Genomic DNA, 13,785 nt, shown 5'->3' with positions numbered 1-13,785 from the left:
CAGTGGTGGGATCACCGGGAGGGATGAGGCACAGACGCTTATGTCCGCGAGGGTGCCCCCTTTGAAGGTCCAACCTTGGTCTTGAACGGTGCCCACTGAGGATGCCTGAGGATGTCCGGGAGGATGGGCGCCTGGAGGCGGGTCCCGGCGACGGTGCGGACTGGGGTGGTTTGGCGGGCCCCTGCGCTGGCTGGGGTGGTTTGGCTGGCGTGGCCGCAGGTGCTTGTGCCGGTGCCCGTGCCCACGCGGGTGATTTTGCTGGTGCCCGTGCGGTGGGTTCCACGGCCTGGAAGACATTCAAGTTCGATTCCCAGGACACTTTTCACCGTATTCCTCACCAATTTGGCAACCAGAGCCCCATCGAAGATACACACGATTGCCGATTGCCGCGGTGAGACACCGGGACTGTCAGACACAAGACCATATACGGAAAGGAAAGGCTGCATTACTTGGCAGCTTAACAGCAACCTGTCTTCCCTATCCCATCCCAGGCGGGGGCTGCAGGTGGCCTCCTGTCCCCCTCTGACCCTGCACTACCTTCTTGGTGTCTGCCCAGCTGGCTGCTGCGGCGCATTCTGCTATTCCCAGAGAAAAGGATTTTGGAAATGGGGGATTTTGCTGCCAGTAACGACCTCACCTGATACCTGAGGCACCAGGAAAGGACCAGAGAAGATTGCTGGCCTTAGGGAGGCTCCAGACAGGGATGGGGTCCTGAGGAGGACCCTTAGTGGAAAGGACTCCTGGGCTATGTTTGTAAAGGGCAGGAAGGAATTCCCAAGGGGACCAACTGGGAGGAAGAAAACTTAAGACACTGGCCAGAGGTCTCCAAGGATTGTAGTGTACCTGAGACCTCTGGAGCTGGTGAAGGAGGTGGCAGAATTGAGGCTACAAGTGTAGAATATGGGACTTTATCAAGAGGAAAGTTCAGGGGCGCCTGGGTGGCTCAGTAGGTTAAGCGGCCGACTTCGGCTCAGGTCATGATCTCGCGGTCTGTGAGTTCGAGCCCCGCGTCGGGCTCTGTGCTGACAGCTCAGAGCCTGGACCCTGTTTCAGATTCTGTGTCTCCCTCTCTCTGACCCTCCCCTGTTCATGCTCTGTCTCTCCCTGTCTCAAAAATAAATAAAACTTAAAAAAAAAAAAAAAAAAGAGGAAAGTTCAGGTGCCAGAGTCAGAAAGCCCACGTGCAGTAGCCATGAGGTGAATCAGACTGGAGGCAGGGAAACCAGTGAGATGTGGTTGGGGGCTCCTGCTATTCAGGTAGAAATCGATAGAGACCAGAGTGTGGGAGCCCCTGGCAGGTAGGAGAAGGCTTGGTGGCTGAGTTAGCAGATGGGGACCAGCAGCCCATAGCAAGCACCCAAGATTCTAGGTGCTCCCCAAATCCTGCCCACTTTAGGTGTTTCTTTTCAGCGTCACTTAACATTTTCTAGGTATGTCTTGCCTCAGCTAATCTGTGGGCTCCCACAGGGATAAGGGACTTATCCCTGGCACAATCCAATGGGACTGACAAATATCTACTGATTATGGGATGAATTGAAAGAACTCAAACTTTTTTTTCTGGATTAATTTCTGTTCCCAGTGCTTAACTTCTTAAACCAAAGTCTCACCTCCCCGCTTCCCACCCTCCATCTTCAAAGCATTTAATCTGCCATTTCTTGTGCTCTTCATATGATGAAGATTTGAGTCTCAGTTTGTCCCAGCCTTGTGTCCCAGGGTAAGGTATTTAACCCCAGTTCTCATATCTGTAAAAATGAGAATTGTAAAGATTAAGTCAGAACATGCCTGGCCATGTGTGGGGCACATGCTGGGAGCTAGCTTCCTTCCTTCCTGAATAGGCTGGGCCATCCACTTTTAACAATGCACTTTTTTTTTCTATTCATGTGTTTTCCTTCTCATGTGCTTAAAAAAATATTTTTTTTAATGCTTGTTTATTTTTTTGAGAGAGAGTGAGAGGGAGTGCAAGCAGGGGAGGGGCAGAGAGAGTGGGAGAGAGAGAATCCCAAGCAGGCTTGCACTGACATTGCAGAGCCTGACATGGGGCTTGATCCCACAAACTGTGAGATCATGACGTGAGTAGAGATCAAGAGTCAGACGCTTAACCCACTAAGCCACCCAGGCCCCCCTCATGTGCTTTTAAAATACAATTCTCTAGTCCAGAAAAGTCAAAGTCCTATTTATAGACAAGAACACCATGTTGCAATATTTCAAAAAATAGTGTGTATGATTCTCAAAAGGGGAGTTTGTACCTATTTGGAGAATGAGTATTAGAATGAAGATTTTCATGAGCTTAGAGTTTATGCCACTTCACACCTTCTGAAGAAGTAAGTGCAAGAAAGAGAAGGGGTGGTGGTGTGAATGTTATTGTGTAAATGAAATACTTATGGTCTGTCAGTTTTCCTTTGCAAAGAGTTTTGAAATACTGGTCTTAACTGGGGTCATGAAGGCTTCAACTTACCCCTCCAACATAGAATAAATGCCTTCTTTCCATTTCTTGCATCACCAAGATGGCAACTATTAGAAGGAACACAGTTGTAATGAAACTGTTGATAAGATCCTGTAATACAGAATTGAAAACTGTCATCTTTAGGGGCGCCTGGTGGCTCGGTTGGTTAAGCGTCCGACTTCGGCTCAGGTCATGATCTCACGGTCTGTGAGTTTGAGCCCCGTGTCGGGCTCTGTGCTGACAGCTCAGAGCCTGGAGCCTGTTTTGGATTCTGTGTCTCCCTCTCTCTCTGCCCCTCCCCTGTTCGTGCTCTGTCTCTCTCTGTCTCAAAAATAAATAAACGTTAAAAAAAATTAAAGAAAACTGTCAACTTTACAAGAAAATGTGATTTCACAAAATACTTAAGTTGGCCAATTACCTACGTAAGGATGGATGCCTTTTTAAGACTTTACCTTTGATTACTGTTAAGAGGACATTAGCAGCATAGTTCTTGTATCTTCCAAGACATGAGTTTATGTGATTTTAAGGTTCTTTGTCAACAGAAATGGATTTAGTTTCATTAAAGAACGCCATTAAAAAAAAAAGCTGACAACTTCCCCATCATTGTCTTCTTAAAGGGCACAGGAAAATGAGCATGAAAAAAACCTAGAGGTATGGGGGCCTGCCCAAATTGGACTTCCATAAATGTGATTTTTAAAAAACCTATATTAACCTAATGTAAATTCTGCATTTCTATTCCATAATACATTTTTAATATAAAAATTAAATTTTAGAGTAGCACTTTACTGATTTAATTGCACTCCCAAATCTGCAGGTAGAATTAATACTCTGGAAGTTGGATCTTATTTATTCTGTAGGTTCACATATTCCAAAAAGGATGGAACTCGTCTGAGGAGCAGACCTGGTATTCTTGAGTGAATGCTTGTGCTGTTGACTTTTGAGCTTTTCCTAAGAAATGGCCAGAATTGAGTGTGCCCTGGCATTTATAGGCTGTCTTTGTCCTTCCTTCTGGATTTCAGTACTGAGTTCTTTCATTGCTAGCCCAGTCTACTGCTTTGTGTGCTAAATAAAGTGTGAGGATGAGTAGATGGAGGCCACTCATGAGGATAAGCAGAGGCTGGACTTTGGTATTACAGCAATAATGGAAAAGTGGGTGCACAACCTGTCAGTGGCACTAGTGTGGGGAGGGTCAAAAGCCTGGGGAGGTAGAACCGTGGCCCTGATATCTAATTGGAACATTTTAAGTCCTTAAGTCTTGATTTCTTGACTTGGTAGCATCAGCCTGTCTGGTGCACCTGCCCAAATACATTAGGGAGCCCTGCCATCCAGTGTACAGAATCATAAATGGCTCTAACGGAGCTCTTCAATGTGCCAAGTGTTTCCAAGTCATTATCTTATTTGACCCTCACAAACACCTTCCAAAGTCAGCATTGTTATGATCTCTATTTTAAAAGGACATAGCAGAGGCTTAGAGAGGTTTATTAAATTGCCTAAGACTGGATATCTGCCAAGGAGTCAGAACTCCCTAGTGTCTCACTATTGCCTCCCACCAGAGACACTCAAATAAGAAGGAAATGAACTGTTCCCACCCCCCACCCCCCCCACCCCAGGTTGGAAGGCAGCATCCATCTTGGGCATTTTCTGTGGATAACGGGTCACGGAGGGTGAAAATGGTGTGGGACATGTAAGGTGGGAGTGTGTTTTGTTGATGAACTCTTTTGCTCTGCCAATTCCTAAATGTGTGATCTGGGGCATGTTTTATCATCCCTCTGTGTAAACATGCTCATTTTTAATATGGGGATAATGATTGGGGTTCATTGGGTTGATCTGAGGATTAAATGGTGTAATGAATCTGAAAATACCAGATGATAAATGCCTGGCATCTAGCGGTTCGTGAGAGTTCATCACAATGTGGACTTAGGATATTTGCCTTCAAAATGTACGCAGTTGGTAAACTTTCTGAAAACCTCAGGTGTTCTTCCTGTTGGGATTGATGAGCAAGGAGCCCTACCCCATCATGGAATGTGACTTGCCTCTTGGAGAGGCACTAATTATTTGGGTACCTGGTGGGTAACGCTGAAAGGGGGACAAGGTGCAGGGATGGTGAAGGTTAGAAGTAAGTTCCAGCTGGGTTCTGTGGGCTGAATGAGAGGTCTGCCCACAGTGGGGTAGGTACACTGGTTTACAGTTTTGCAAGGAGCTTAGTGCTTTAGGATTGTGTAAACCAAGATATTAAAAAATGTGAACAAGGGCTCACTCTTACAACTAAGAGGCAGAGTGTAAAATTTTTAAAACTAACTAAACTTTTTATTTTTTTTGATTTTTTTTTAACGTTTATTTATTTTTGAGACAGAGAGAGACAGAGCATGAACGGGGGAGGGTCAGAGAGAGGGAGACACAGAATCTGAAACAGGCTCCAGGCTCTGAGCTGTCAGCACAGAGCCCGACGCGGGGCTCAAACTCACGCACGGCAAGATCATGACCTGAGCCGAAGTCGGCCGCTTAACCGACTGAGCCACCCAGGCGCCCCCTAACTAAACTTTTTAAAATTAACTAGCTGTGGCCATAGATCATTGAGAATTTAGATGAAAGCAAATAAATAATAATACTAATGCAGACTAGGCTTCGGTAACCAATCGTTGATTACCTGTCATAATTCCAATCTCCTCATTGGAATACTAGACGTTAGTTTAGTCTGTCCTTACCATAGTTTCCTCTGGTCCTTGCTTACAAGGAAGTGCTCCCCTGGACTGTCCTTTGGCGCTAATGTTTGCCTTATTTCTAACATTTCTCTCATAGCTCACATTTTCTTGTGCACTCCCTGTGTGTCACATACTGTGCCAGGGTGTTAATCTCATTTGATTCTCACAACAAACACATTGTCCCCAGTTTACAGATGGCTAAGCAACATGCTTGGGGTTGCTCACCCAGTAAGTGGCTAGGACCCTCTGCAGCCTGACTTGAGTATCTGGGGGCCTTCTCTGGACTAACCCCCCTTCTCCCTTTTGTCTTAAACACATCATTCTTGTTGTTGGCCTCATCTCTGATGGAGAGAGAGAGAGAGACAGAGATAGAGACAGAGACAGAGACAGAGGAATGTTCTTTCTGATGGAATACAAATTGCATCTAAGACTTTTCATGTGCAGGAGGACTCTGGTTTCCCCACGAATGCTGTCTTTACTCATCATCTTTTCTTTTCCCGTTGACTAAATACCCTATTGACTCAAGTAGCCTTTTCTGACTAAAATGAGAGATGGATTTGTTACTTGACTATTATTTTCCCATAAAGCTCCCAAATTGTTTCCATAAACAAAATTGTGTAGAAGTATAACTGGGCAAGAAAGAGATGCTTTAATGGTGAATGCTTATTTTTAAACATCACTGCATATTAGAAAAAATTTTGAACACTGACAATTTGTTTCATAAAATATGGTATTTGTAACAAGAATTTGTATATAATACACATTATATAGTATTCAACTATCTGCAACTTCCATTGATTCCATTTGTGCCTGGAGTTCTCCAAACACATGGCGTAACCTGATCAGAAATGACCAGAACTGTGCTTTGTCATTAATCTTATTTGAAGGGGACATTCTAAAGCTGATATCTCCTACTTACAAATGTAAAGATATTGCTGGTAGTTTTGGAATCGTCACTTCTACAGAGTTTTATTTTATTTATTATGCTCTTTTTTTAAAAAAAATTGTTTTCTAGTGGCAAAAACATCTGCTTGACCAGAACTCAGTTTCTCTGAACGTATTGGATAATATTTTTTTGTAATGTAGAAGTGTTAAAAATACAGACAATTCAGAAGATAGTATAGTTCATACTTTTCCTGGGTACGTTGACAGATGATACTAGAATATAAAATTGGTGATGAAGTCTAAAAATGAAGACAGTGACCCCACCATGGGTGGGGTGAGGAAAGCTGTATTCTCGCTAGCTCTGATGAAGACCCATGATAATAAGTCAAGGAGGCTGAGAGGTGAGACCCTTGGTTGTCAGGGTCACTGGCATAGCCTTCACAGAAGCAAGAAGATGCAACCGTCCCCAAGCCCAGGCCACAGAGAAAGAGGCATTGCCAAAATATGGCCCCAGAATCCACAGATCTCAGCCTGTATGTGAGGCCAGTACTCTTGATGCTGCCCCGCTGAGCATCCGAAGTCCTGATTTATCAAACTTTCTGTTTCCCTGCTGGGAATTTTCATCATTAGCCCCTTACCAAACAAGAATGGGAAAGAGGAATAAGGAACTCTGTATTCATGTGAGCCTTTAAGGAAATCGCCACTTAAAATCAGTACTACTTACTCTCATCCTATGCCTTGGGGGCACCAAACCGTCTTGCTAGGAAAGAAGGACTGAAAGAAGTGACAGCTTCTTTCATAGCTGGATCCCTCTGGTGTGTGGGCCGGCCTTTGAACCTATATGGAGCCCTAAAACTGGTACAGCATGAAATAAGGCACGTGTTCTCGGGCTTCCCACACTGCCCTTTCCATAAGGTCCCAAGGGACTTCTACAGCTTGATGCCGACACATCTCCAAGTCCACCTACTCTCTGAAGTGACAAGGAGTTATCTCCTAGGCACCAAGCCAGTGTTTGGTTTGTGCTGTCCCTAAACCAGCACCATGCCTCCCGGGGCCAAGGCCTCCCAGTTACCACCCAGTGGTAACTACCTTTCTGAACAGTCTCATATGTACATGTCCTTCATCTTACAGAATCTGAAAGGGAAGATTAGAAAGGAAGGGACAGGATAGGAGAAGGCAGTTTGGATCCTGTGTTGATAAGTCTTTGAAAAAAACCTTCCAAGTCAATTAGATAGCACACCATCCGACCAACTATGTTGGTTAGCACGTGGTGGCTTAGTATGTGTACTGTTAGTCAATGGAACATTAGAATAACTGAGCAACCTACTTAGTTTCCCCAACTGTGAAGCTCCTGGGAGCTTACCAGGCATATTTATGTGCTCTTCCAGACTCTGGCCCATATATTGGAAGATAGTAGTAAGAAAAAGGCAGGGACTCTGAATCACACTTTGGGCTTCCATAGTCATCCAAAGGAAAGAGACTGTTCTGACCCAAGGATAGAGGTAGCAAAAGCAGCCTTTTCAGAAAATCCCTCACACCTTGAAGGAAATATTTTGAGTTTTAGCTCAATAGCAACCAATCCTACCTTAAGGTTAGAAAAGGGTACTATAAGGAAGTGGGATGTGGGAGAGGCCTGAACTCTGAGTTGGGATTTCACGGTGCAAGATGAAATGGTAAAAGCCATCCAACTACATTATGGGGTCTGATAGACACTTTGTAAGTGAATGTTCACTTTGTGCTGAGCATTGTGCTATTTGCTTTAAACACATTTAAGTGTTACAGAAACCCTGTCAAGGAGTTACTATGATCACCCTTTTCCTTTGCTGAATTTCCTAGATGGGGAAACTGAGGCTAAAGTTCACACAGCTAGGAAGGGGCCCACGTCTGTATCTGGCCACAACTGTAGTTCTCTAGTCTGCGAGGATGCAGAACCTCAGGCTCCACAAGAAATAGGATTTATCAGGGCGCCTGGGTGGCTCAGTCGGTTAAGCGTCTGACTTCAGCTCAGGTCATGATCTCACACTCTGTGAGTTCGAGCCCTGCGTCGGGCTCTGTGCTGACAGCTCAGAGCCTGGAGCTCGCTTCAGATTCTGTGTGTCTCTCCCTCTCTCTGCCCCTTCCCTGCTCATGCTCAGTCTCTCTCTGTCTCAAAAATAATAAAAACATTTAAAAAAGCTTTTTTTTAATAAATAAAAAAAGAAATAGGATTTATCTGAGACCTGAGGGGTTAGCTTCAGGAAGCTTTCAGTTGGTAAAGAATAGGAAACTCTGGAAAAAGCTACTGAAGAAGGCAACGCCATCATATGGCACCCTTTTAGGAGTGTGGACCCTTTATACCCATGAAACGATGGGACTCCTGCAATCTTTCTGGGTATGTATGACAATTTTCTACAACTTCGCCGTGCCAGCTCTTGCTTTTGCAGGGGCGAAATGTTTAATAATTTGTTAGAGTAGTTGCTGTTTGAAAAGTAGCAGCATGTACTGTTTTACAAGCAATAGATGAGAAGTGTTTTTACCTACTGAATATACTAATTGAAATTTTCGTTAGGACAAGCTGCAGACTATCCTGTTCAGTGCATAATGAGACAGAAGCAGGTGTGTGCATTCGTTCTGCCATAGACAGAGAGGTCCAAGGAATCTTTCTGGGTATTAGACTAGTTTCTCCCCTGGGACTAGGGCAACACCCTGTCATAGATGAGTTATGTCCTTGTCCAGAAAGATAGCTCTTTGGTTTTCACTTGAGGAGAGACGCTACTCTGGGACCAAGAGCAGAGCTTATATTTGAATTACGAAAGTGAACACTTAGAAGTAAGGACCAATCTAAACAAATCAGCAAGTGGTGAATGTCTAGTATATATATTATAATAAAAAAAGAACGATGCACATTTCCAGAACTGTGATGGCTATATACAACTCATGGGCTTTGGCAGTGATGAAACAAACTAATGCTCCTATAAGACCCTGCAATGAAAGAAACAGGATTTGTTTTAATTCACATGGGCTATTAAAAAACAAAGCTAACCCGTAAACTGTTAGGAAGTAAATCTGACTATATGGCAATTGCCTGTATGATTTTGTACGTACAGTTTATGTGTAAAATTTCTCATATTTTCAAGAAATGAAATAATACATGGAAATAATTAAAATGGACATTTAAGTATAGAAAAATAAAAAAAAAATACTGATTTCTTTCTTCTTCCTCAACCCAATCCTAGTCTATTTCTTTAAAAGTAACAGCTGTTCACAGTGTTTACTTCATGCTGGAAAGAAGTAAGTACATACGAGTAGAGTAAATATATGCTGATTTGATAGAGTGAGGTAGAGCTCCAGTTTTCTTTCCAAACTGTTGATTATCCCAACATCATTTATTGGGAAACACCAGTTATTTTCCCTGGTCATCTGAAATCCTACCTTTATCATGTACTAAATTCTCACATGTATTTGGGTCTATTTGAGACTATCCTCTCGTACTGAGTTGCCGATTCTTTTCTAGTACTTTTGAAATTACAGGAAATTAATTTTATATTATATTATTGTCTGACCTAGTCCCCTTTTCAGCACTCATTCTCAGATGGTTTATAAATCCCATGTTTGTCTTGGTCTAGTTCCCCAAACTAAGCCTGTTGGATTTTTTTGGGGGGGGCTTTTTGTGTGTGTTTTGAGAGAGAGAGAGAGAGAGAGAGAGAAACATTGAGAGCAAGGGAGAGGGGCAGAGGGAGAGAGAGAGAGAGAGAGAGAGAGTCAGTCTTAAGCAGGTTCCACATGGAGCTCAATTCCACAGGCTCTCAGCATGGAGCTGGATGCAAGCCTTGATCTCACAATCCTGGGATCATGATCTGAGCCAAAATTAAGAGTTGGTTGCTCAACAGACTGAGCCACTCAGGTGCCCCATAAGCCTGTTAGCATTTTTATTTTTTTGAGAGAGAGAGAAAGAGAACGAGAAAGAGAGAGAGAGAGAGAGCAAGTGAGTGAGGGGGTAGAGAGAGAGAATCCCATGAGGGGCAGAGAGAGAGAGAGAGAGAGAGAGAGAGAGAGAGCACAAGTGAACAAGGGTGAGAGAGAGAGAGAGAGAGAGAGAGAGAGAGGAAAGAGAGAGAATCCCATAAGGGGTAGAAAGAGAGAGAGAGAAGTGGGCATGTGTTCATTCAAACCCGGGCTCTAGCTTGTGAATCGTGAGATCATAACCTGAGCTGAAGTCAAATGCTTAACTGACTGAGCCACCCAGGCACCCAAGCCTGTTAGTATTTTAACTGGGATTTCATTTAAAAGCCTGTTGGTATTTAATTGGGATTTCATTTAACTTCTAATTTGGAAAGATTAAAAAATTTACTCTTATTATTCAAGAATAAAGTATGTCTTCCCAGCTATTTTAGTGGTTTAAAAATATCTCTGAGTTTTTAAAGTCTTCTTCATATAGGTCTTTCAAATTCATTTAATTTAATCTTAGATATTTTATCATTTTATTGCTCTTGTAAAGAGGAATATTTTCTTCTATTTTAAGTTGTTGTTCTACTAACTCCTAATGAGTTAGTAGAAAGTATCTTGTTCTAAATTGTTTCCCAGTTGATTTTGAGTTCTTTAGATATACAGTGATATCAGCTGAAAAAATGATATATTTTGCCTCTTATTTTCAACTGTTCTTTATTTTTCCTGTCTAATTGTGATGATTAGCTATTCCAGAAAAATACTGAATACTAGTATTGATAAGGGCATCCTCTCTGTTCTTTATTTAATGGGAATACTTCTGATATCTAATCATATATGATGCGGACTTTTGGGTTTATTTTTATAATGTCAACAAAATATCTATGTATTCCTATTTTTTATGGGTCCCTTTCTTCTCTCTCTCTTTTTTTGCTATCAGAAATAAATGTTGAATTTTGTCAAATGTGTTCTTTTCCTTATTTGATGTAATCTAATTTGTTCTCCTTTTACCTATAATATGTTGGGTTAGTTTAATAGAGTCCTAATACTGAACCATTATAGTGTATTTTTTTAAAGTACTGATGAATATTTTCTGCTAATATATTGATACTTAATCCTGTGATACAAGTGAGATTTCTAATTTCCTTTTTCTGACTTGGTCAAGTTTTTATATCAGCGTTCCATTACTTTTTTTTTTTTTTTCTTTTTTGAGAAAGAGAGAGAGAGAGAGAACAAGCAAGGGAGGGGCAGAGGGAGAGGGAGAGAGAATCTTAAGCAGGCTCCACACCAAGTGTGGAGCTCCATCTGGGGCTCGATCCCATGATCCTGGGATCGTGACCTGAGTCAAAATCAAGAGTCAGACACTTAACCGACTGAGCCACCTAGGTGCCCCAGTGTTATATACAACTTTGAAAAATAATTCAGAAGGGCTTTTTTCCTTTTCCATACTTTGAAAAAGTTTCAGTAGTATCAGAATTACATCCCATGGAAGTTTGAGTTAATTGTGTGAAAAAGTCTGGCCCTGATATACTGTGAAGGATACTCATTTGATTAGTTTCTCATTTTCTTCTGTATTTATATTGGTCTGTGTTTACACTGGTTTTTCTCTATTCTGGGGTCAGTTTTGGTAATTATGTTTTCCTAGAAAATCAACTATTTCATTCAATTAGTTGTTTATTTGTTTTGCAAGGTAATCTTGGGTATCTTCTCAGTTTCTTCATCCTTTGTGATTATTTTCCCTGTCTGGTTTCTAACTTTAAATATATGTCCTCTCTTCACCCTTTTCCCCCTATTATAGGCCACTGGTTTATCAGTTTTGGTCAATTCTATTAGTTTTGTTTGCCAATTTATACATTTCTGATATTATCTTCACTGCTTCCTCATTCCCTTTGTGAGGGAAAACCTGAGGAATATAAAAGTAAGACAGGAAAAACAGCGCTGATTTAGTATTAAGGGTTGAGTGAGAGGAGGAGCGAGGGGAGAAGGGGAGGAAAGGTAGGGCAAAACAGAGGTGACTGGCAAAGGGAAGTAGGGAAGCTTTCCGGAGGTGGCACCTCCTGGGAATCACTCCCTGAGGCCGCACCCACCCTGCATCACCAGCTCTCTCTGCTCACCAGCCTCAGGATCTTCAACACTCACGTGGGCAAGAAGAAAAACTGCTTGAAGCTGTCCCTGAATTTGAACAGGACTTTGGCCTGTTCTTCAGCACGCTTTTGGATGGCGGCCTTCTCCCCTGCGCTCTGGGTCACCTGCTGTTGCTTTCCTGGGGGCGTCTTTGAGACTGCAGGCTGCGGCGTACCAGGTGCTGGATTCGCCGGGCGTGTGGGCTGCCCTGAGCGTGAGCTCTGCCTTGATCGTGAGCCCTGCCCTGAGCGGGAGGCTTGCACCGCAGCTGCAGATTGCCCTGGGAGTCCTGTACGCTGCTGTTGTTGCAAGTTCCCTGAGGATGCCCTGGTGTTTGGGGCATTCATGGTGGTCCCCGAGACTGGCTTTGTCAGGCTGGCCCTGCCGCTCTGAGCCTGCATGGCGGCGGCGGCGGCCAGGCTGTCCCCTGGGAACCAGCGTCGTGCCCAACGGCCGCCGTCCGCCTATGCCTCGCGCGCACCCAGCTCTTGCTGCCCGCCGACAGACCAAGCCCTCCAGCCACCCTCCTTGCCACCTGGGACGCCATGCCGCTGCCTAGGCTGGGAACTCACTATCCCTGCAATCCCACGCCTCGGTGCTGCCAGCCAGCCAGCCAGCCAGGAAGAGGGCTCCGGAGACCATTTAAGGTGGCCTAGGCGCGTTCTTCTCTGCCACCCAGGCCCCAGAGCAGGAAAACCCGGTCCGATCAGGTCCTGGTGCTCCCAGCGCTCCCTTGGAAGTTATAGTATGGGTGAGCACTGGGCACAGAATTCCTACATCTCTTCTTCCAGCTCCCATATTGAGATTAAAGTGAGAACAACTGCAGAAAATATGTGAAAGAATAAAGAAATATATTTAATACTTAGCATCAACTAAAAAGTAATATAAAATTACAAAACTTATATTTTGTCATGAATAGGTTTTTTTTGATAAGGACCACTTGGATTAAATAGAAGTTTCCGGTAAATGAGGGCCCCGTCGGCAATACAGCACACTGCTGCCAGGAGTCCAAACACCTGGAAACAAACACACTTTGTCATTGCTGTGACCATGGTCTGGCCTTGGGTCATTCACACAGGTTTTAAGTGTGTGCCCACTGGCTTCCTCTCCTGCTAGGGTACCAAGATTGCTCCCTCTGCTTCCACCTAATACTAAAACGGGAAGAGACTTCAGAGATCATTTTATTCTCATTTCCAAGTTTGCCTAGAGAAAGAGAAAAGATAAGTGAGCAGAAATAATATTGATGTGGTGTAGGCTCTGAAATAAATACTTGTCTGGATGTCTTGACTTGCTCTGACATGTATTAGAGCCCTACTGAAGATCATACACTTAATGGATAGGATTCTAAATAGGCCTCAGGAAAAAAAAAATTTACAGTAAAGGGAATAAACTAGAACCAGGTCTTTAGGTACTCTGATGGCTATTTGAGAGCTGGCGCCTGGGCTGGAAAAGAGGGATATCATTTCTTTCATACTATTTGGTCAGTTCCATCCCATGGCCTGGAAGTTGGGCTTCTTGGCTCTAGATAACCACTCCGTTTTCCATCCTGAATCTCAAACTCAGCTTCTTAGGTTCTGACCACACTCAGTACCTCCTACCTATCCTGTGACTCTGGTACCCTGCACGTTGCTGGTTCCTCTGCCTGGAACCATTCCCCTTTCCTCCCCTGTATTCCTGACAAATTGAGATTCCGCTGCCAAAGAGAGG

At 43.6% G+C, this 13,785-nt stretch overlaps 1 protein-coding gene and 1 long non-coding RNA gene across 5 annotated transcripts in view; one reads left to right on the top strand and one right to left on the bottom strand.

Moving 5' to 3' along the window:
• Nucleotides 1-13,785, top strand: part of LOC144614620 (uncharacterized) — a 51,747-nt gene that overhangs the window by 28,655 nt on the left and 9,307 nt on the right. The gene's annotated exons all lie outside the window — the stretch shown is intronic.
• The window catches only part of LOC132690314 (chemokine-like factor), a 31,783-nt gene continuing 18,198 nt past the window's right edge, over nucleotides 201-13,785 (bottom strand). The window contains exons 4-6 of one of the 4 annotated variants that reach the window (XM_078438846.1): nucleotides 2,456-2,554; nucleotides 1,608-1,742; nucleotides 326-405 (exon numbers count right to left, since the gene is read on the bottom strand). In XM_078438846.1, the coding sequence (XP_078294972.1) occupies nucleotides 1,737-1,742; nucleotides 2,456-2,554 (105 nt within the window). In that variant the 3' untranslated portion in view covers nucleotides 326-405; nucleotides 1,608-1,736. The other 3 variants (XM_060650601.2, XM_078438847.1, XM_060650602.2) reach the window with 3 other exon arrangements.

The sequence above is a fragment of the Panthera onca genome, chromosome E2 (genome assembly GCF_046562875.1).
Source record: "Panthera onca isolate mPanOnc1 chromosome E2, mPanOnc1 haplotype 2, whole genome shotgun sequence".
Lineage (NCBI taxonomy): Eukaryota > Metazoa > Chordata > Mammalia > Carnivora > Felidae > Panthera > Panthera onca.
The sequence above is the reverse complement of the archived record's forward strand: the minus strand, read 5'-3'. Positions and strand labels throughout refer to the sequence as shown.